The sequence below is a fragment of the Dendropsophus ebraccatus genome, chromosome 1 (genome assembly GCF_027789765.1).
Source record: "Dendropsophus ebraccatus isolate aDenEbr1 chromosome 1, aDenEbr1.pat, whole genome shotgun sequence".
In the NCBI taxonomy this organism is placed as follows: Eukaryota; Metazoa; Chordata; class Amphibia; order Anura; family Hylidae; genus Dendropsophus; species Dendropsophus ebraccatus.
In genome coordinates this window covers 63,041,789-63,065,768 of record NC_091454.1, presented here as the reverse complement: position 1 = coordinate 63,065,768, position 23,980 = coordinate 63,041,789, and the positions used below count along the sequence as shown (strand labels likewise).

At 41.9% G+C, this 23,980-nt stretch overlaps 1 protein-coding gene across 2 annotated transcripts in view; it reads left to right on the top strand.

The window, feature by feature from the left end:
* The window catches only part of PRELID2 (PRELI domain containing 2), a 96,125-nt gene extending 72,801 nt beyond the window's left edge, over nt 1-23,324 (top strand). Inside the window, exons 5-6 of one of the 2 annotated variants that reach the window (XM_069971987.1) lie at nt 3,762-3,867; nt 23,283-23,324. In XM_069971987.1, coding sequence (XP_069828088.1) covers nt 3,762-3,867; nt 23,283-23,294 — 118 coding nt within the window. In that variant the 3' untranslated portion in view covers nt 23,295-23,324. Of the gene's footprint in view, nt 1-3,761; nt 3,868-14,807; nt 21,954-23,282 lie in introns of those variants that run through there. The other variant, XM_069971978.1, reaches the window with a different exon arrangement.
* The last annotated feature ends 656 nt before the right edge of the window (nt 23,325-23,980 follow it).

The following is a 23,980-nucleotide window of genomic DNA, read 5'->3' as shown; positions in this document are numbered from 1 at the left end:
AGATGTTTTTTCTTCTGTACGAAGAAATTTTTGGGTAATATGCGTATTACACATTTTTGAGCATTCTGAATGTAATTTTTTCTGATTCTTCTGAGGGGTTCTTTAGCAAAAGGTTTTTCTTTGGTCTTAACTGGCATTAACTGTTATGATCGGTTTAAAAGATCTGGTATGACCCTCATCCACCCCAATGATTTCCTCTGAGTAATCCTTAAAGCGACTCTACCTACAATCTGACCCCCCCCCCGAACCGCTTGTACCTTCAGATAGCTGCTTTTAATCCAAGATCTGTCCTGGGGTCCGTTCGACAAGTGATGCAGCTATTGTCCTAAAAAAACTACTTTTAAACTGGCAGCCCCGTGCCCAACGGCCGGGGCTTAGATTGTGTATGCATTAGGCTGGCACACCCTCTCTTTCCCTCCTCCCCACCCTCCTCATCATTAGGAATGCTCCAGGCAGATTGTCTCCTGTTCGTCAGCAGTGTGAATACTGAACATGGGCTGGATCGTTAAGGCACCTGTGCAATGTTCAAACAGGAGAAAATGTTCCAGTGGCATTCCTAATGATGATGAGGGTGGGGAGGAGGGACGGAGGGGGTGGTGCAAAGTTAGCGCACAGATACTCCCATTGGGCACGGGGCTACAAGTTTAAAAGTTTTTTTTTCTATTAGGACAATAACTGCATCACCTGCCGAACAGACCACAGGACAGATCTTGGATTAAAAGCAGCTATCCGAAGGTACAAGTGGTTTGGGGGGACAGATTGTGGGTACAGAGTCGCTTTAAATCTGTTTTATTTAGTACATTGTATGGCATGGTGTTTTCATAATGACTACTTGTTTATGTACTTCATTCTAAATATCATTCTTAGACTGTGTTTTGATGTATATTGGGTGCTGCCATCTTCCCTAAGAATACAGACCTAGCACCAATATAACCGTTGTTGTATCCACTGCTCCTGCTGGCCCCGCTGCCTCTGCAGTTTCCTGTTGTAACCAGCTGTGGGCATTAATCACAATATGGCCAGTGTTCCCCCACTAGCCTTATCAGGCATGCAGTGGTACAATCTGAGTGGAAGATTGATCGAACATGGTGTAAATTGAAACTGGCTCAGTTGCCCCTAGCAACCAATCAGAGTCCACCCTTCATTTTCCAAAGAGTCTGTGAGGAATGAAAGGTGGAATCTGATTGGTTGTTAGGGGCAAGTGAGACAATTCTGCTTTACACCAGTTTGATAATTCTCCCTCTGATAATCCCCCCCCCCCCCCTTTTCTCCACCTGTTGTGTTTTAAAGTGTCCATACTTGTGTTTAAAAGTGTCCGTACCATCAGCGTTTGTGCTAAACAGAGTCAGCGGCTGAGCTATTTCACCTGCGGTGCTACCAGCTGCCAACAGTTTTAAAGAGAGAATGCCGTTAACCAATTAGTGCCAAACATGTCACTGACATATCCAATCTCAATAACTGTGACCAGCCAAGTGCCAGTGGGCCTTTGCTATCTGCAGCCAGTACCATACCCTTCAATATGGCTTACTACCCTGGGACACCCTGGCTTTTGTTCTGCAAGGGGTAGCCACACTATTCGGGTTGCGCACTACAGTATCTTACCCACATGTGTTGTACAGTTGAATGCTTTTGTGTTCTGCTGATTTTGGTGTTCTTTAAATAGAAAGCTAAGGACTCTGTTTCCATGACCACTGATTTATCCCAAATACATCCAATTTAGCCCGGAAAATGCTAAAGTTAGCAAATGATACAAAGAAAAACATAATAATAAACAGTTAACATTAACATTTAGATGTTTGGCTCTGACTTCTTTTTTTAATAGCTGTGTATATTAAGGCATGAAAGGTGTAATCCAAAAACCATTAAAGCTAATACCAGAATATTAAATGTATTAAATTATCTGAGGAGTCCAGTTTATCCAAGGAACAATTGCTCTCATTAGGTAGTATTCAGAGCTATATGAAAAACAACTCTTACTGCTTACAGGTGCATTGCTAATCTGCTGTCTAAAATCTGACTATATATATTTATTTCTAAAAGCTGTCAGTATTCTATGTAGCTCTATGTACCGTGACTGATGGATGCGAGGGTATGCTTAAAAAGAAAAGTAGCCTAATTAAATTCCACATAGAGCTGTTGGTTAAGAAGTTAATTGTTAGTTTCCCTTTAAGGGTGCATTCACACGTACAGGATCCGCAGCAGCTTTGATACTGTGTTCAGTCATTTAGTTACATTGATAGCTGCAGCATCACATCTGGTGCAGATCTGCTGTTGATCCTGTACATGTGAACGCACCCTTACTTAACAATAAGTTAGAACATTCTTACATAGGGCCAGGGATGCTGAACAGAAATGCAGTTTTCTTACATCCTCAGCACCATTTCCCTGAAATCCAGCATTTTATTAGTATTTTAATTGGTCTGTTTCTCAGCAATTCTGCAGTGGCTGGATCTGCCACTGCAGAATTGCTGAGGAACAGTTACACCTTGGACATACCTGCACAGCATTTATTGCCACTGCACAGATGTTTACCCCGGGGGGTGGATCTATTTATTCGTCAGCCTTCCGACGGTTATGTCCTTGGTGGATTGGGGGGGGGGGGGGGTCACTGAGTAGCTGCTTGGTGGCATGCAAAAATACATAGCCTGTTTTAATATGCTCCACCCCCTCTATAGTTAGGTTACTGCACCCCTTTAATAGCGGCAGGGGCTTGCCCAATATGGACACCTCTTAATGAGCATTCCTTTAAACAGAGTAGGACTCTATTGTGAAGATCTTTTTTTCCTACCCTGATGACACCATACGCTTGTGGCAAAAACACGTTGGGAGTATTGCTTTTTAGGTTACAAGGTGACTTCTGATATACCTTTTGGACTATCTTTGTGATAATTGACTGTGATGGTGATCACTGATCTGTGAATCTTTTTGTTTTACGTGTTCTATAGGTTGTTTGTACAAGAACAGCCTCTTTTAGTAATGGTATCACATACTAGGTGTATTTTTTTATGCATACTTATAAAGGTTATATTTTAAGTCATTATCACTATGTATTTAGATTCCAAAATGTACTCATAATATTCCTATGTGGAGACTTTATGCACCAATGTAGTTGTAGATGATGACACTAAGCTAACAGACTTTTCTTAAACCTCCAGGAAAGATCAATTTGTGGGGAAACGTTTTCCTGTTTTTAAAAAGTATGATAATTGTTTAGACTGTAGAGGGCACTGTGGCCTGCATTCGCCATGTCACCCACTCGCCAGTGTAGCAGAGAAAGACTCCTGCTACACTAAGTCAGTGCTTGAACAGCGCTTGACAGGAATGTACAAAAGCAGCAAGGAGTGGCCCCTGCTATATTGCTATGTGGGAGAAAGGCTGGAAAATGTTTTGTTAGTACACAACAGATCAGCACTACAACTATATAGCACAGGTGTCTCACTCATGGCTCCCTGACTGTTGGGAAAACTACAATTCCCATCATGCCTGGACAGCCAAAGCTTTGGCTGTTCAGGCATGACAGGAGTTATAGTTTTGCAACAGCCAGAGGGCTGCATGTTTGACACCTCAGTTGTATAGTATAAGCACCTGATACAAGGTTATTGATACATTTTCTATTTTCTTTACAGAAAATACAGTTTTCTTTTTAAGCCTGTTTGAAGTTTGAATTTTTTGTTAGCCTAATGAGATAGTTGCTGGAAATTCTGTGTTACTTGATTAATTTTAAATTCCATTAATATTTTCCCATTGTTCCCACTGTAAAGGACAGAATTCAGCCAAAAAGGGACCATAACAGTCACTGGTGCTGGATACCTCAACTGTGTCTTGGAAAAATTTGCGCAGACCTTTTTAAAACAAGGAGCTAAAAAGGTAATGTTTCTACAGCTTTGTCTACATACATGATTTCTTCCCCTCCTGGCAGTTTTCTTATGTATCAAACCATAATGATTTGAAAAGAAGCTGAGCCACACACCACTACCTAAAAAAAAAGCTTGTTATGTGACTAGTCCATTCAAGTCTATGTCTACATTACACCAGAACTTTAATAAATGCTGATCATGCAGTTGATAGCTGATCAGGTACAGGGGGCATAAGATGAGTAGCTGCCCATATGGTCATGTGGTCCCCTTCAAATCTAACAGGAGGAGAGCACAGTATTTAAAGTTGTGATGTTTCACATATGTGCCATGTAGTAAATGGTTTAAGCTTTACAGGTGAGACTGTGTTTACACTGCCTTGCTTAAAGACCAAATATATCCATAGGGCTCCATTTATGTGTGTTAGATAGCAGTCTAAGTGTGCTATCCTATTGACTGTCTGCTCAAAATTACAGGTTAAAAGTATTTATTGTGCATGAAAGATAATACTCTGACACAATGCATTGTCAAAGTAGATCTCATCTATTTAAAGATAAGAAGCAGTATTTATAATCATAAGGGCAGGTGTTCTTCCACTAAAGCTTGTGTTATTATTTTATTGGCTGAGGTACAAAAAGAGTTATTTGCATAGCACTAGGAATGTAAACACTTCTACGTGTTTAGAAGGTCAGCACAAAATATCATGACTGTCCACTCAGCTAATCACACGCTGTCCCACTAGCCAGTGATTGGCTGAACAGGCTGTCGGTGAGCAGGAACCCAGAGACTTGGGCAGGAGACTTTTTTTGCATAGCAGCTAATTGGTTGAACATGGTTGTCACTACATTGTCACAGCGGAATGAAAATCTACTGCGAGAATGCAAGGCTATTGACTCTAATTTTACTGAGTATTGCAGAGTATTTCACTGCAAAACTCGCAGCATGAGACCCACTATGATCTAAAGGTGGCTGTACACAGGAGTTGAGGTCCCTCATTTACATTAAGGCCTGCAAAGCTTAGAGATTCTATTTGATAGTTTCTTGCTTCACCATATCGTGTGTGTGTATGTGTATATATATATATATATATATATATATATATATATATATATATTCATATTCATTTTAGTGAAACAATTATTAATATCCATCTTGATTTCATTAAAGGAGCTTCAATAAAAGATGTCAGAATAGAAAGAAAGTATTGAAAACATCAGCAGGAGACCCACAAACTTTCTAGTGAATAGCAAATGGTAATTGTTCTGCCTTTCAGTGAATAGCATAGTGATGACTGTCAATCATAAAATCCTTTTAAGCTTTATTTGCAAGTGTGGGATGCCTAATGGTTAGGTGATAGGTTGTATAGTTTCCCCTGCACTTCTAAGCATATCACTATAGGAAGCACAAATTAAAAGCTTTGTACCCAATGTCCTGCAGCTCAGATCAACTTGTCTGAACTGTAGGTCACTAAGTGTAAATGACTGCATGTTGACTGCATACTTTGATCCAATGCCGCTCTGTAACAGTAATGGTGCCCGCATCTTTTACCATTTCACATTGATTTTCTATCTTACATTGGCAGCATACTCAAATGGTACATCTTCAACCACTGCTTGTAAGTGTCCCTTAATCTCAATAGCATTCTGTAGAACAAGGTATGCTATCCCACATACAATAAGAGCAGTTCTGCACTTCGCCTTCCTGGATACCCTATTGTTGAGCCACTATTACACAGGGCGCCATAGAGGAGCAAACAAGCGCTGTCAGCACTCATTTGCTTCTCACTTCCCGCTCGCTGCCGCCTCTATTGCGCATGGCGGCAGCGAGCGGGTAAGTGCAGGGGAGGCCACGGGGGGATACTATTATACGAGACGATTATCGGCCATAACAGACGATACCAGCCAAATACGCCAGATAATTGTTCCGTGTAATAGGGCCTTTACCCACTACTAGCGAGTAGGAGAGTCGGGCAGATGAAATAAGAGATAACAGAATGCCATATGTAATGTAAAAAGAGCAAGACAGATATTTGAACACCAAATAGTATACTGTAACACTACTATACAAAGGCCAGTGCTTCTCAAACTTTTTGTTCTCTGGCCTCACCCGGCAATCCATGTTGATGCTTGGGCCGCACCAACAAACACATACAACTATGAAGCGCCAGATACCGCCATGTAGTGCACATAATATCCCAGAGCAGCATCAAAACAACACCAAAGTGCAGAAATAAATGTTACTTCACCTTAAACCACAAACATAGTGCAGAAAATACATACTGCTCCACCTGCAGTATCCCATTACCACATACTGCTCCACCTGTATACCAGCCCCACAGTGCAGCATTTCTTTCTCCATAACCCACCTGGCAGCTTACACACACATGCTAGCATGATTTAACTCTTAACCCCCTCTTCCTGCCGTAGCTCCCTCTCCCCTCCTTACCCCAATTCTGTACATTTAGCATTCCTGTCACTGTCAGAGTGATGTGCGGTGATCCTGGCACTATCAAAGTAGTAGGTATTCCCATAATGCCCGGTGCTGTGCCCTTCATACAATAAACATGCCTCCTGCTGTACCCTCATATAGTAATAATGTCCCCTGCTGTGCCCCCATATAGTAATAATGTCTCCTGCTGTGTCCCCATATAGTAATGATGCCTCCTGCTGTGCCCCATATAGTAATAATGTCCCCTGCTGTGCCTTCCATATAGCAATAATGCCTGCTGCTGTGCCCTCCGTATAGCCCCACTGAGCAGCAACCCGATGCTGTGCCATTTGATCTATTGCCATTATTAGGGGGCCTATTGCACCTCACCATGTACTGCCTTGCAGCCTATTCCACCCAGAACAGCATCCTATTGTACCCCATCACTGCAGCCTATTCCACCCAGAACAGCATCCTATTGTACCCCAGCACTGCAGCCTATTCCACCCAGAACAGCATCCTATTGTACCCCAGCACTGCAGCCTATTCCACCCAGAACAGCATCCTATTGTACCCCAGCACTGCAGCCTATTCCACCCAGAACAGCATGTTATTGTACCCCAGCACTGCAGCCTATTCCACCCAGAACAGCATGTTATTGTACCCCAGCACTGCAGCCTATTCCACCCAGAACAGCATGTTATTGTACCCCAGCACTGCAGCCTATTCCACCCAGAACAGCATCCTATTGTACCCCAGCACTGCAGCCTATTGCACCTCACTATGTAGTGACCTGCAACCTGTTAGCCCACTGTACAGCCTCTGCAGAACATTGTTCTCAGTCATATCAGCCTCCTTGCAGCACATCACACCCACAGCACTTTGCCCTGATCTCTGCCCTGGAGATCTGGATGATGAGCTCCTCCCCTCCCCCTTCCTCCAGCGTCCCGTCCTGCTGCTCCCCAGGCTCATATTACAGGCTGCAAAGAGTATGCTGTGCCGAGTCAGGAGCCTGGGGTGTATGTACAGCCTGCTCCTTGCGCACGGGAGGGCCAGGGGAGAACGCAAGCGCCTCAGGCAATAGACTACTGCCCAGAGACTGAGCTGTCAGCCAATTATGTCCTGCAGCCCAGCTTGAGGAGATTTAATCAGTGGGTCACAAATCCTGTGGTCCCTGCTGTGTGTCGATGTCAGGCTCAGGCAGGGACCCTGCGCCTCACCAGACTGTGAGCTGCGCCTCACAGTTTGAGAAGTGCTGTCTCAGGCTATAGTCAATGTTTGAATGAGCATACAGCCCTACAATAATCAAGTAGTATACTGTAGCATTACTAAATATCGTGTATCTTATACAGTATAGTCAATACAAAACTACATTAATCCAAGCACAAAGTAACATGTAACACTACTGAATATATTACGTCTTAAAATCTATAAACGTACAGCCCTTTAAATTATCCAACACATTTCACTGTGCAAAGTAGCATAAACGCGCCTTTCATAGTTCATTAGGCAATAGTTAATTAATAGTTCCTATAATCAGACTGACAGTATATATAGTGTGTATACTGTAACATATATATATTATATGTGATGAACTGTGAACAATGGGAGGAAAAGAACGGCATATGAGGAGGAGGAAGCACGTTTGCTAAGTGAGTATACCACAACATTTTTTTAATTGTCCCCTGGCCGCGTGCTGATGCATATACTAACCAGCGATGATCAGTGGCGCTAGTGAGTATATGTGCCAGTGTGCAGCTGGGGGACAAATAAAAAAATTGTGGAATGCTTCTTTAGGGTGCGTTCACACCTACCGCATCCGCAGCTTATTTTTCCGCGGAAATCCGCAGGTCTGGTAGTGCAGATTTCAACCTGCGAGAAATCCGCGTATGTGTGCGTTTTGCGTTTTTTCCGCAGCAAGTTTATCGCAACTGAAATGTCCGTTTAAAATGTCTCTCATTCTAAACGGACATTTCAGTTGCGATAAACTTGCTGCAGAAAAAACGCAAAACGCACACATACGCGGATTTCTCGCAGGTTGAAATCTGCACTACCAGACCTGCGGATTTCCGCGGAAAAATAAGCTGCGGATGCGGTAGGTGTGAACGCACCCTTAGGGTCCATTCCCACTGAGCTACAGAGGCTGAATCTACGAGCAGAGTCCGTGCGGGGATTCCGCTGGAGATTCTGCCCAGCCTATTGCTTCAATGGGATTTTTCCTGCGCCTCTGTTCTCTGCTCAAAGAATAAATGTGTTATAGTATAATAAAGCTGGTGAACAACCACACATAGTCCAGTGTTTCTGGCATAGGAAAAAAAATGAATAGACTTGATTGATTGCTGTGAGTACCTCTGCTTCTATGTAAACTCTGAGACGGTGAAGCATAGGGGCGGAAGGTGCTGTTGTGGGGGCACATAAGATGGGGCCTGTAATTAGAGAAGTATAAAATATGCCGTAATATAATCTCACCACAGTAGTTCTCCAATGAGAACAGGGCATGTTAATAACCGAAGAGAAGAGTACATTTTGGTATCCTTGAATATAACACTTGAAATGGTGTTTTATATAATTATCTATAAGATTTTGTTTAATGCAGATTGTTATTTCTTTCAAGTAATGTGAAGTGTTGCATAATTTGTAAAAATTACCATGATTAGGGGTATGGCATACTACGGGGGCGTATGTAACCTTTCCCGAACCCCAAAACCACCCCCCCCCTTTACCTAGAATCAAAGACACAACACCTGCTTAAAAGTGGATATTAACGGCCACAGCAGCCTTTTATTGAAATTAAATAACAGTAAATATATATAACAATCCCATATATATGACAACCACCCCCAAACATAACCAGCATATCACCCCAGTATACCTAAAACAGGGAGGTCATGGATGGCCCATCAGCAGTGTAAAATTAGATCCCCCCGTCGCACCGCGCCGACTCGGGGCTGGCAAATCTGCCCACACTGCTTCCACCGATTCTTAAGGAATCACCGAGCACACCACTTAAGCGGTAACCCACCATCCAGGTCCCCGACCTCCTTAAGATATAAAGGAGAGGGGGTTACCACCTTTTAACTACAACTTCCAACACCTCCTCACACCGTGCCATCCACGACCACCCCTCCGCCAGCTGCCGCGACAAGTAGTATAACAAACAGCCAACCCCCACCGGCCAAAAAACAAGGGCGGGCGGGCGCTTCCAGGTCCGGACACAGGAGCAAGTGGGTAAGCCCCTCCCCCTTTCCCCTTATATCTGACCCCCCAAATCACGCCTACCCACTCCCAAAACTCTCCCCCGATTGGCCTACCCCCGTATCCCTGGTTACCTACTCCCTGTCCCGTGATCCCCGCGTGTACCTTTCCTCATGTGTGAACTATTAACCCCCTGCTGCCCACCCCTTCATGTACGGGCTGCTGCTATGCTATGCCCGCTTTCGCCCTCCCTATTTTGATTGTTGTTAAGAGTATTTTTTTTCTGCACTTACTGATTAATATTGAGGTAGTTCTTTTCTTTGTGTGGGCAGTTCACCATCTCTGAAGCCAGAAATTTAATTTTCAGTCCTATTGATGATCATTTTATAAATTGTATACAAAAAAGCTACATTCACACATCCATAGTTTTTGTCTGCCTGGACAGTCCTGGGGATGTGTTAATGTAGCCTCAGGCTGGGTTCACACAGTAAAATAAAAAACATTTCTGCTTAATGGTGCGTTCACACCTACAGGATCTGCAGCTGATTTTCTGCAGCAGATTTAATTTAAATAACTGAACACAGCATCAAATCTGCTGCAGATCTGCTGCAGATCCTGTAGGTGTGAACGCACCCTAAAGGTACGCACACTTACCGGATCCGCAGCTTATTTTCTGCTGCAGATCCGCAGATTTCGTTTAAATAACTGAACACGGCATCAAATCTGCACCATCAAATCTGCTGCGGATCTGCCTTCACACATACCGTATTGCTGCGTATTTATCGCACAAAACTCGCACGAAACTCACATGAAACTGCGTTTTTTGTGGCGTTAAACTCTCCTGTTAAAATCAAAACTCGCATGTAAAAATCGCACCAAACACGCAGTGAGAACACACATACATTGACTTTATAGCAATCAGTTTCACTGTGGATTAATGTGCGAGAACAAACCGAAAAAGAAGCAACTGAACCTCAGACTTATATCAAACATGAAAAAAATCTTTATTGTTAAAAAATACACATATAAATATAGATACAAGGAGCAGGAAAAGAGCAATGAACCACTACTGGAAAGGATTTTAAAAGAAACAACGATAACGAACATACAAGCAGGGGGTAATGCAGGTGGACCGCAGAAGGTGAAATGTGAAAAAAGAGAAGATAGTACTGTAGCTCCTAAAATCAGAACAACATATACACCTATGTGTAGAATCAAGATACAAAATTAGTGCAATACATGAAAATAATGAAGGTATATTACCAAGGTAGTGCTGGAGTAAAGTGTCCACCGGCAGCCCCCACCCGACGTACGTTTCGGCTATGCCTTCTTCAAAAGAGGTACTAGCTAGTAGAAAGGCTCCGATATAAATACCCATGCTCAGCAAGGTAGTAACCAATCCCCAGGTCCCTCTAGACTACTAGACTACTAGAACCTGTTAGATGTTAATATGTATTGCACATCACCACCTAATAATAAAGAGGAAGATGCCAAGTAAATAAATAAATAAAGTATAAGGTGCATGCACTACCCTCAAAACTACATTTAATCAGAACAGTTAATAATTACTACCACAACTAATAAAATATCTTTCTTGCATGATTGTATCAATAGCATGTGATTGCAATCACATGCTATTGATACAATCATGCAAGAAAAACCTAATTACAATACCGCACACAACCTGAGGACAGGAGTGGTGCTGTTTTTGAAAAAAAGTAGTAATTTTTTTTTCAATCCTGGATAAGCCATTTGAGCCAGAACGGACATCTTGCATCAGTTCAGCTGCATACCAAAGTAAATGTTAACTTTATTTGCTTAAAACAGGAACCTGTCACATTGAAAATCTAATCTGTGAGCAGCATGTCACAGAGCAGGAATAGCTGAGCAGATTGATACATTTATTTGTGGTAAAAGATTTAGGACAACTAAGTCATTTATTCATAGTAACATAGCTCATATGACCGAAAAAAGACATGAAATTCCATACGATAGAAGCCAGATTTACTTTCTTTCCTGTACCGGTATATCTGGATGCTGTTTTTCAGCCATTTTTAAGCTCCTATTGCTTTCAGTATGAGCTGCCAAGTGGATCTGCTCTGAAAATGTAATATATCACTTTTCAGTGCTATTTTCATGCTGTTGTGAGCAGTTCCTATTGAAGTAAATTGGAACAGAAAACTGCATGGTTTCTGGGGTGTTTTGTAAAATCAAAGCTAATTTACAAGCTGTTTTGGAGGCGTGTTTTCCATGTGGTTTATGTACATGGGGGAGATTTATCAATGTCTTACAGTAAGAATGTCCTTTGTTGTCCATAACAGCCAATCACAACTCAGCTTTCATTTTACCTGGGTTCATGAATATTTGTAAGCTGAGATGTGATTGGTTGGAATGGGCAACTAAGAATATTCCTACTGTAAGGCCTGTTGTTGTTCTGTGGACAGACAGTTGCTGACAGAACATAGGACCATAGGAACAAGTGGCAATGTAGTTCTCTGTGAAGCACAGAGCATTACTGATGCACATTTGTAGTGTGTTTCAGGTCGGGGGCTGCACTACGGAACTGTGAATGTAGCCTAAGACTACTGATAAATCTCTATTGTTTTTATTAACCTTGTAAATACATCCTCAGCCTACATTCACACGTCCATAGGGCTATTTGTAGCCGCAGACCCATAGCTACAGACATGTGAATTGGTCCGTAGTCTGTCTACAATTGCGTATATATTTTTCGGACATTTGAATGCAGCCTAAGGCTACATTCACACATTCCGTGGTTTGCATGGGAGGCCTGTAACTGAGACCCCCCTCAACTCCCTTCCTGCATGGGCAGCATCTCTGATATGATGCTGGGAGCGGGGGAACTGTATGAATATGCGGGGGTCTCCATTACAGGCATCCCACTTCTGTATTCCGTGCAGCCTTAGGCTATGTATTTTGCTGTTATTTTACCGTGTATACATAGCCTAATAGTGATTTAACCATGGCTGCTTTCTGTAGCAGAGAGTTCCATAGTCTTAAATCTCTTATGTTTCATGAACAATTTTTGTTCTGGTGGGAGTGGGAGGAAAAACACTGCAATAAACTGGTTCATTTTAAGAGTTTAGTGGGCTGTCCTAATGATTGATTGACATCTCTTTGTATGTACACCCAAAGTAGTACCACCCATTGGACACCAGAATGAGCATTGGTTTAAATCAGGGGTGGGGAACCTTTTCCATGTCGAGGGCCGGTCAGGCATTAATAAAATCATTCGAGGGCCGCATACTGTGTGCGGCAGTTAGTAGCGTGGGTTAGCAGCACCCCGGGCAAGGCAAAGTATTGTTCCCCTAGTTCCCCTGCTATTGTAGTTAACCCCCCCAGTGATGCCCCTTGTAGTCTAGTTAACCCCCAAGTCATGTCCCTGGTAGCCTAGTTAACCCCCCCAGTGATGCCTCTGGTAGGCCTAGTTAACCCCCATCAGTCATGTCCCTGGTAGCCTAGTTAACCCCCCCCAGTGATGCCTCTGGTAGGCCTAGTTAACCCCCATCAGTCATGTCCCTGGTAGCCTAGTTAACCCCCCCCAGTGATGCCTCTGGTAGGCCTAGTTAACCCCCATCAGTCATGGTCCTGGTAGCCTAGTTAACCCCCCCCAGTGATGCCTCTGGTAGGCCTAGTTAACCCCCATCAGGCATGTCCCTGGTAGCCTAGTTAACCCCCATCAGTCATGTCCCAGGTGGCCTAGTTAACCCCCATCAGTCATGTCCCAGGTGGCCTAGTTAACACCCATCAGGCATGTCCTTGGTGGCCTAGTTAACCGCCATCAGGCATGTCCCTGGTGGCCTAGTTAACCCCCATCAGGCATGTCCCTGGTGGCCTAGTAAACCCCCATCAGGCATGTCCCTGGTGGCCTAGTTAACCCCATCAGGCATATCCCTGGTGGCCTAGTTAACCCCCATCAGGCATATCCCTGGTGGCCTAGTTAACCCCCATCAGGCATGTCCCTGGTGGCCTAGTTAACCCCCATCAGGCATGTCCCTGGTGGCCTAGTTAACCCCCATCAGGCATGTCCCTGGTGGCCTATTTAATCCTCCATCAGGCATATCCCTGGTGGCCTAGTTAACCCCCATCAGGCATATCCCTGGTGGCCTAGTTAACCCCCATCAGGCATATCCCTGGTGGCCTAGTTAACCCCCATCAGTCATGTCCCTAGTGGCCTAGTTAACCCCCATCAGGCATGTCCCTGGTGGCCTAGTTAACCCCCATCAGACATGTCCCTGGTGGCCTAGTTAACCCCCATCAGGCATGTCCCTGGTGGCCTAGTTAACCCCCATCAGGCATGTCCCTGGTGGCCTAGTTAATCCTCCATCAGGCATGTCCCTGGTGGCCTATTTAATCCTCCATCAGGCATATCCCTGGTGGCCTAGTTAACCCCCATCAGGCATATCCCTGGTGGCCTAGTTAACCCCCATCAGTCATGTCCCTAGTGGCCTAGTTAACCCCCATCAGGCATGTCCCTGGTGGCCTAGTTAACCCCCATCAGGCATGTCCCTGGTGGCCTATTTAACCCTCCATCAGGCATATCCCTGGTGGCCTAGTTAACCCCCATCAGGCATGTCCCTGGTGGCCTAGTTAACCCCCAAATAAAAAAAATAAACATCCCACTCACCTTACCTCGGTTCCCACGCTGCCCATGTCCTCTTCTGTCCCAGGTCCTCTGTGCCGGTCTTTCTCCTGCATTTCATCGCGCGCCGCCCGCAGGAGACCGAAGACACGCGCCGCTCTGCTGGGGAAGAAGTCGGCATAGACAGCATCCTCCTGTGTCCGGCAGCTGTCACAGACACCGGAGGATGCTGTGTATGCTGGCTCCCTCCTCCTCCAGAGCGGCGCGCATCACAGGGGAGCTGCGGGCCGCGGGCCGCATCGGGAGGTCTCAGGGGCCGGATGCAGCCCGCGGGCCGGAGGTTCCCCACCCCTAGTTTAAATGAATAAATTATTAGATCTACAAAATCTTTGACCAAGGATTATCTTTAACCAAGCTCCTTGTTCTATATATCAAGCCCCTCGAATTGGATTGCATTTTTAACAGGACAGTTTTCAAAGACTATCAAAGTACCAACATGTATCCTGTTCGAGACATACAGAATGACACAAACAATATGTTGTCTGTTATTGTAGATTATTTCATTCCTGTCAATAGAAATGAAAGAACCATTTGTGAGGTATTTTGCAGATGTTGTGACCTGATTCAGGCTGCCCTACCTTTGTGTCATCAGATCATATACTGTACATTTAATGTTCATCTATGTATTATTGTTATGTCATACTAACATAATTTACTGTTTTTCCTAGAGTATTTCAGTGATGGAAAAGATCCTAGAGGAAAGATATGGCAGCCCTGTCGCCTAACCTTGAACTATGGTGAATTGCATCATAACACAGAAAAGACCCTAAAGGCTTTATTGTTGCTGTATTTTTTAAGGTTCAAATGAGGTTTTTATTGCTAAAGCTCCCAAGAACTGATTTGAAGCAGTCGGTTTGTTAAATTGGATCCATCACCTTTAACTTCAAAGCTACTTCTATGGGAGTGCCTGCAAATAAGGACCCTGGAATGCAGTGGAAATCTAATTATGTTGAAATATATACTTCATCCTCTCCATGTGCATTAAGGGAAAAAATATGCATCTATGAATGGACAGATTGATGTAAGAATGAAAGGCCTGTTAGCCTGCCTCTGAGCACGTCCGCTGCTGGCCATTCTCACACCTAAATACATTGCACTTTTGTAGCTTGCATCCTAACCTAGCACATTTTGTATCACCATTGTTTGCAGAGCTTGATAATCATACCAGATACTTATTAAAGCCACTGGGGCAGATTTATTATTGGAAGTGGTTCTGATTAGACATGAGCGAACCATGAGCATGCTCGAGTTCCTCCGAACCCAAACTCTCAGCATTTGATGCAGAAGTGGGATGCAGCCCTAAGGCTGCCTGGAAAACATCGATTAGGCCAAAGGTTGTACCCATGTTTTCTAGGACTCCCCAGGGCTGCTTCCAACTTTAAAAATCAAATGCTGTGAGTTCAGGTTGAGACAAATTTGATTGTTCTCAAGGTTTAATCTCTAGTTCTGATTTCTAGCATAATGTGTCCTAAAAAACTTGCTTATATAATTTAAGCCACATTTTTTTTTTTTAGAACTTTTAGATACTTTTCAGTCATGTTTAATAAAAGTATTTGTGGCTGCCCATGCAACACCATACCCATAAAATGCACCACAATTATGGCGCAAAACTGGCACATTTTTAGCCAATTAATAGTTCATCTAAACTTAGACCAGACATTCAAAAACAGTGCCAAATTTATCACAGTGGTTCTTGCTGAGGCTGTCTAGTCTAAATTTACACTGTTTAAGAATTAGATGGTTTCGTTAAATATGGGTCACTGTGTTTTGGGTGAAAACTTGGAAGTTTTTATTTAAAGCCAGGTAGGTGCCATTAGTTGAAAGTAATGCAGCACTGATAGTTCAGTAGTGTAGTGCTGGTATCGCTGGTCAGTATATGCCAGCCTATACATGTATGCAAGGTAAGAGCTTAAACATGACTGTAGTGTATGCCAGTATTACACAGCTTCTAAAAGCCCTCAAACACTGAAAGTGGGAACCTTTAAGCAGGTTCCCCTTACATTATGCAATCTATACTGTATAAAACATGAACAAGGTGATGATACAGCAGGACATGATAAAATCACAACTGTACTGCAAAAACATTAAAATAGGACATCTGCACAAAGGTAAAACCAGAAGTTAGCATGCTTCGGCCTTGACCTTGCGCTTAATTGCTGTTACGATTAAGGACAAGGCCTCGACCTAAAGCCAATATTATTAGAGTGTATATATGAGTAGATACTGGAAAGTGATACATTTGGCTGTTATTTTTTATTCTTGTTGATTAACCAAGAGATTAAAACAGCAGCAAGTAAAGCAGCAGTAATCAAAGGTGGACTTCATAAATAAAATATTTAATAAAATCAAGTTAATTAAAATTATTTAGGTAATAAATAAATAAATATAGGCAGTATGTTTTTCATGTTGATACCCCATTTTAGCCTACAGGGAGTTATAGGAAGACACCAACTCTTGCATTTAACATGTCATTTAATATCCCTTGTAAAACATTGCCTTCCAGGTTAAATATTGAATTTTTTTCCCATAATTTGCTTTAAATGTGCAGTACAAGCTAGTGATTTATTGAAATGTGCAATAAAACATGCTTTCTTTTATCTCCTGCCATAAAATCCTGTAATATTCAGTATCTCCTAATGTAACATACATTTTAGATCTCCCCAAAGTGACTGCACAGAGATGCACTTCAGCCTTTTAAAATACAATAAAAAGAATACCAAATAGCAAGGTCTGAAATAGGCATCTTATGGGTTATGGGTAAAAATAAACCAAACAGTGTTTAAACTGAGAGATAATTATTATAGCAAAAACAATGATTTTAAAATAATTTTGCATTTAGAATTCTATCCACTGCTTATAAATAATCACCCTGATGACTTATATGTATATTCAGTTCCCCCAGATCATAAACCTTTCCCTTTAATTAAGTTTGCCACATTCTTGGCAAACCATGGCTGTCATGTCATGTTATGTGTGCAGTCTTCTTACCTGAGTAATGTTAGGACTCATGCTTGATCTTTCCCCCCAAACTCCTGTACTGCTTGCAAGGCTTCTCAGTTTTTGCAGATGACCTTCTGTAGACAGATTTACAGCAGTTCTAGGTTCATCATGTTTTTTACTGACTGACTTAATTACTCTAAAGAATATTTAAGTATAAAAATAGGGATGAGAATAGTCACACAAAGAGCTAATGTGTACGATTGTAGTAAAGCTTTGCTGGCAAAATCTGCATTGGGTTTCAGCTATAGTATGACGTGGATACTGTACTATGACTGACAATGGAGATTATGGTATGCCATGGCTGGCCTTAAAGTGGTTAGACAAACAGGAGAAGACGAAAGCTGGGACTACACAACGGCTTTGGTCGCACCACAGCAAGTCTTTTCCATTTGACAAGACCTAAATATTTTGTTTGACTTGTCTGCAACTTTATTATAGCTGTGACTGGGCTGTTTACAAAATTGCCAAGTCACACGAGACTTGAAGTGAGGTCTAAGGAAGAAAAGCCGCATTCGCAGTCACGGGATGACACCTTAGGCCCCGTTCCCACTGAGCAAAACTAGCGGAATGTCGTTAGCCTCCCGCTCATAATGGGAATCTATGGGAGGCGCGCGCTCCTGCCCTGTCCACGCTGAAGAATGAACATGTTCATTCTGCTAGTTTTGCTCAGTGGGAACGGGGCCTTAACATGAAGTGTCATGTTAAGTGATCTTTGTCGTTGTGTAGATCTAGCTTTTTAGTCTGTTATCCCATCCCTAATCAACATATCAGATTTTTTCCAGGATGTGATGTCTTGGAGAAGCTATCAGTGATGCATCAGTTTTTGCAGGTCTACAAGAATGGATGGGAGGGTAATAAAAAGGCCATAGGTTATAGCCTGCCTAGGGCTTTCAAGCAAAACTTTGAAAAACAGACATCAAACAAATGGTGCAATTGTGTGGCATCCATTAAAGGATACCTCTCACTTCCTGAATACGGCAGGTTACTTTCAAAAAAATCCTGCAGGTAGGCTGTCCTTTTCTAACTTGAGCTGTGGTATGGAGTTCCCGGATGGTCCGTAGACTGCATTGTAAGCATATTACAATGCAGTCTATTGCACTTTTGAGAGTTCTCTACCATGGCTACCAGGACCACCTACTAGCATGATTTTTTTTTCAGAGTATCCTGCCACAGTTGTGAAGTGAGAGGTATCCTTTAAACACTGACCTATTAACTTCTGTTGGAACTTCCGTTCCTCAAAAAGGGACCATTTAAATGCAGGTCCTACTTTTTCTGAAGAACAGATCAGTGGTCAAAAACTGATCCATTTTCAAAACTGACGTGTGGATGACCACATTGAAATCAATTGGTCCTTTTGTGTTGCCTGTGAATTGGCATCCTGATTCATGGACAGAAAAAACTGATGTGTGGATGACGGCTTAGGCTATGTTCACATAGTATGAGACCGGCCGTCGGCGGTCGGTCTCAGAAAAGATCTTTAAGGGTACAAACACACACACACACCGTATACGCAGCAGATCTGCAGCAGATTTGATGGTGCAGATTTAATGCTGTGTTCAGTTATTTAGATCTAATCTTCTGCGTATTTGTTGCGTATTTGCTGCGTATCGCAGCAGTAAATACGCTGCGTATACGGTGTGTGTGTTTATACCCTAACGCTGCAGAGTTCTGATGCAGGCGCATCTGTGCGCGCCCGCATCAGAACTTCCTACTGCTCCTGCCGCACACTCCATAGTGTCTACTGACAGGGTTTTCTGTGGCCGCTTTTCAATGAATACGCTGGAGGTACTGATATGTTTTGTACTTAGGCCTTATTCACACGTCCCATAATTTACGGATCCGTATTTCTGTATCCAAGTTAGTGCACATTGATGTCTATTGGGCTAGATGAAACGGATGAAAATCAATGCCGAAAAAAAAAAGATGTCCTAGTGCGGACCCAGATTTTTTTACAGATCCTCTCTTTGAAATCAATTGTTTACGGATTGCAACATGTTTGGCATCCGTATTTCCTTATTCTCGTAAAAAAAAAATATGGATGACTCATAGGTCACAAGGTTCTGTTTCTAAGCAACCACAGGCTGACAAGCGATCATGTGACTTATTTTAGGGGTTGGGCAAACTGGTGCTATTTTTTTTTTTTTAACCTACTCAACTTTATTAACTTGTATAAAGCAGTCAGTAGTAAAAACGCATTAACGGAAATACGGATGCAATACGGATGTCCAATCCGTAATTTTTAGCGGGTTGTTTCAGGACTAGAAAATATTACTGAACGTGTGAATAAGGCCTTAAGGTTTTCTACCATTTTCGCAGCCCATTCTATTTTATCAGTATCTTGTGGGTGAGGTCTCCAGAACTGGACAAAGTATTCCAGATGTGTTCTTACGAGAGCTGTATGCAGCAGGATCACAATCGCTCTTCCTACTGGTTATACCCTCACAATACCCAGAAATATAAGAATGTGCAAAATAAAAATATTAGTTGGATAAACAGTATCCCGTTCACTGCAATTAATGTTGCAAGTATAAAGTAGTTCTTTGCCAGAAGTGTTGATTATCCAAAGAGGCAAATTATCATTTAGCATATGATGTGTTGATTTGATACATGTGTGTGGAGATTACACTATTTATACACTATTCATTAAGTATCTCCTATGATGTTGACATAAATGTATATTAAATACTTAAAGCGGTATTCCTAAGATTATTTTTTCTAAAAAAACTATGCTCAGAGCACAGTTGATAAAAAAAATAAATAAACTTATTCTCCCTGCTCCCTCCCCACTATCCTAATGTTGTTCCCTCACCATGCTATACTTCTGTGCTGCATAAGAACCTTACTGATCAGCCACTTGATTGCACCCCTGCAGTCACTGATTGGCTCAGTGGGAACGTCCTTGTGTAGCACAGGCACAAAGTGCAGCAAGGCAGGGACCAACACAGGGATGGTGGCTGCAACAAGAAAGCAAAGGGAAAAAAATCTATGGAATACCCCTTATAAAAACTCATTTGTGACACAGGACAAAAGAATTCCTCATCTCGGGTACATTAGGTGAATGTGTTTTATATGACGTCACTGTACAGATCCTTAGTGGTCGCAGTTTGTTTTATACAGTAATATGTTACATTTTAGTGTAACATATGTGGTGAATAATTTTGTACAATAATTTATTAACATGTATGAAAACTGATAAAACATTAAGGGCTGCTTCTCAGAAAATACTTTTTTCCGTTCCTAAATCCCACAAGTTTTTATAACATTTTTCGAAGCATCTCTTACCAGTGTTTTTTGTGGCTTTTTCCAAGTCCTATTGAGAAGACTATGGGGAAAAATGCATGGAAAAAAAAAACATATCCAGAGCATGCTGCACTTTAAAAGGGAAAAGAAAAATAGCTAATTTGATGCTACAGACTTTAAAGTGTCACTGTCGTGAATTTTTTTTTTGCAGAAATCAATAGTCCATGCGATTTTAAGAAACTTTGTCTTTGGGTTTATTAGCCGAAAAATGCATTTTTATCATGAAAAAGCAGTTTGAAGCTCTCCCCCCTGTCTTCATTGTTCTCCTATGGAGAGAGCTAAATAAAAGACCAAAACAGGGCAACAAAGAGTTAATCTACAAATACCTCACCCTGTATCTCCTCTGACAGTCAGCAATGACCTCTGAGCTCTGATTACAGCTGTCACCCAGCTACGTGCCTGTAATCCTTTTGTTCTCGGCTTTTTGCTGCTGGCTAACTCCCTCCTCCCCCTCCCCTCTCTATAGGAACAGACAGAGTGTGACTCATGCAACAAGTCACAATTTTCAGATTTTTTGCTGTGGGTGGAAAAGAGGAGAGGAGAGTGGGGGGATGGGAAAAGGCTTTTTAAATGCAGATAATGGCATATTTGGCAAATAAACCCAATACAAAGTTTCTTAAATTCGCCTGGACTATTGTTTTCAGCAAAAAAAAAAAAAATACAACAGTGACTCTTTAATGCAGGGGTGCACAACTTATGGCCCTCCAGCTGCTGCAAAACTAAATTCCCATCATACCTGGACAACTTTTGGCTAACTGATTGTGATGGGAATTGTAGTTTTGCAGTTGGAGGGACACAGGATGTGCACCCCTGCTTTAATTTAACATCTGACTGCAGTATTCTTGACAAAAGACAAAAAAAAAAAAAAAAAATTGGTTGTATTAAGGCAGGCACAACAGTGTGTGTCACATGCAGATGCTGTGGGGAAGAAGGGTTAAACCACTAGGTTCCCAACCAATCTCTAAAATAAAAGGCCATCATCATAGGCCTAGTTAGACCACATTCCAGGTTTAGGGAGCTGAAGTAGCTGGCTTTTTTAGCATTTGAGGTCCCAATGGTCAAATAGCCACTGATCATACATAGTACATTACACAGCAAAGAAAAAAAATCTTTAAAGGGAATCTTTAATTGACAGGTCTGGCACTCTCCTGATTGGATGCTAGAATGGTTAAGCAAAACACTGTCCCCTGGGAGTTTGCTGTAGCGTCAGCCAGGGCATCAAACAACATTTGTTTACTATAATAGATATCATTACACTCCTTTCCCAGTCCTCTCAATAGGGTGTCAGATTCCCTTTAAAGCCAGTTGAAGCATTATAGACCAAATTGTGGTTTTGTGCATGTGTAAACCACGTGACTTTTGAAATAGTGTGACAATAACTTTTGTGCACATTAGTTACTAAAATGTCTGTAAAGTACTTATTGTACACATAGTAATGTGTTGTATGTCTAGATGTTGTCCTGTAATCACTGTCAAATTATGTGAAAGAAATAAAGAAATGCTATTAAAGTTAATGGATTCTTTTGTTTGTATGGTATCAGCTCAAGGTTATTCTAGATTAAAATAATAGTTGTTGCTGCTTCATCAGCATCACTTATGAATTCCCCTGATCAGGCTGTTTGTTGTTAGGCAATGCAGAGATGGTGCTCCATGGACATTATTCTCTATTTATGAGCCGCACATAATGTTCACATGCAGTTCACATGCAGCATTTAAATAGTTATTGCGGATCCAAATTGTACTTTAATGAACATTCCCAGACACCTTCCGTAGACAGATCACTCCTGATATAGACATTTTGTTAATTACTTGTCTTGTGATCTAATGGACCACAGGTTCCACTTATAAATTATAATATGGTTCATGTTGACTGCCAAGATACAAAACCTACTTATCCATGTTGGGATATTTCTTACAGTATAAGATGATCTGAGTTATATCAGCAGTGGATAATCCTATCAACAATTTATAAGTACTAAATGTGCAGTACTCATGTCTTACATCAGTGCAACACTAAATAGAACAAAAAGGACAGATACCGTCTGTTGTTCGACTCACCTTTCAAAATAAACTAAAAAGCAATAAAGAAGTTGCATGTATCCTGAAATGGCATCAATGAAATCATCAATTTTTATTTGAGAAATAAGAACTATTCTGCTTTGGTAGAAAAAAACACTGTATAAATCTGTGGATTTGTGGTTGGTTTCAGGACTCCCAGACGTGTAGGATAAAACATAACTTTTATTTCATCTGTGCAATTAAAATCATAAACCCAACATATTTTGCATATTGGCTCTTAATCATAAATACATATGAGAATGCAAGGAACAGGATTAAAAGCGATGAACTATTTCTACGTCATTGTATGCAAGTCCTATGACTAATTAATTAGTTCTTCTGAGGTTTAACTAGACGTCACAAAATACAGGTCACATGACCAGGTAAAAAAGAACCTTTATCTTTCTTCCCTGTATAAATTTATCACTGTGTACCTCAATGTAACACCTTGTATACCTCAAAGTAAACAGCATAAAATCAAAGCCCAGAAAATGTTTTTTTTTTTTTTTTTTCCTAAAGACAAAAGGATATTCAATTAAGAATATGTGTAGTGTCCCAGTACGGGTATTTCACTTAAGTTTTATGTCATCCGGGTAAAGATAACTCTGTCAGGTGTCACACTGGGGGGATGAAGCTGCCTTTCACTACTTAGTGTCCTACTTTCTGAAGGGAAAGGCTTAAACACTGTGTTTTCTTTGTTCACTGTTCTGACCAATCACAGGTACAGATGCTTCACACAGCTCTCAGCCACTCACTCTCTTTTCCTCTTTTCTTTTTTTACACAGCCCCACCAATAGAAGATTAGACCCGGTCACCCCTATATAAGGATAGCCAGTTCTGGTGGGAGGTCTTTTATCAGTGGTGGAAGAGACACAGACGCTAAAAGAGAGAGTTTCTGCTTGGCCTGGCCCAGGGCCAAAACTAAAGTTTTTCTTCTCCAAGATACTCTTGTTAAGATGCACTGCTAAACCCACAGGAGGGGTAACCGCTTGAACAAAACAGGCCTCACTTCATATTCATGGAAGACAATCCCCCAACTTATCGAGGTTGCATCATTAGGGAATGGCTGCTGGAGACTGGGGTACCAAAAAATGGAGTAGTTTGCACTTTCTTCAGACCTGAATCCGATAGAAAATCTTTGGGAGTTACTGTGTAGAGGCTCATACTCCAGAACCTCAATGACCTGAGGGCTGCCCTTCAAAAAGAGTGGGATGCCATGTCTTAGCAGACAATAAGGCAACTGGTGAACAGCCTGAGACGTCGTCATCAAGCTATAATTGATGCTCTAGGGCATATAAGTTTTTAAAACATGTTGGGGTATACCCACCACTGTTGTTGGGTTTTGTTTCAATAAATTGTTCTAGATAACAAATCACCATTGCATGCTTTTACTTAAATGTCCTACTTTTATGATATAGTATCACTGTAGCATAAACTTTTTGGGTTTTCCATAAGCCAAATATCCCTAACTTTTTGTGTTCGT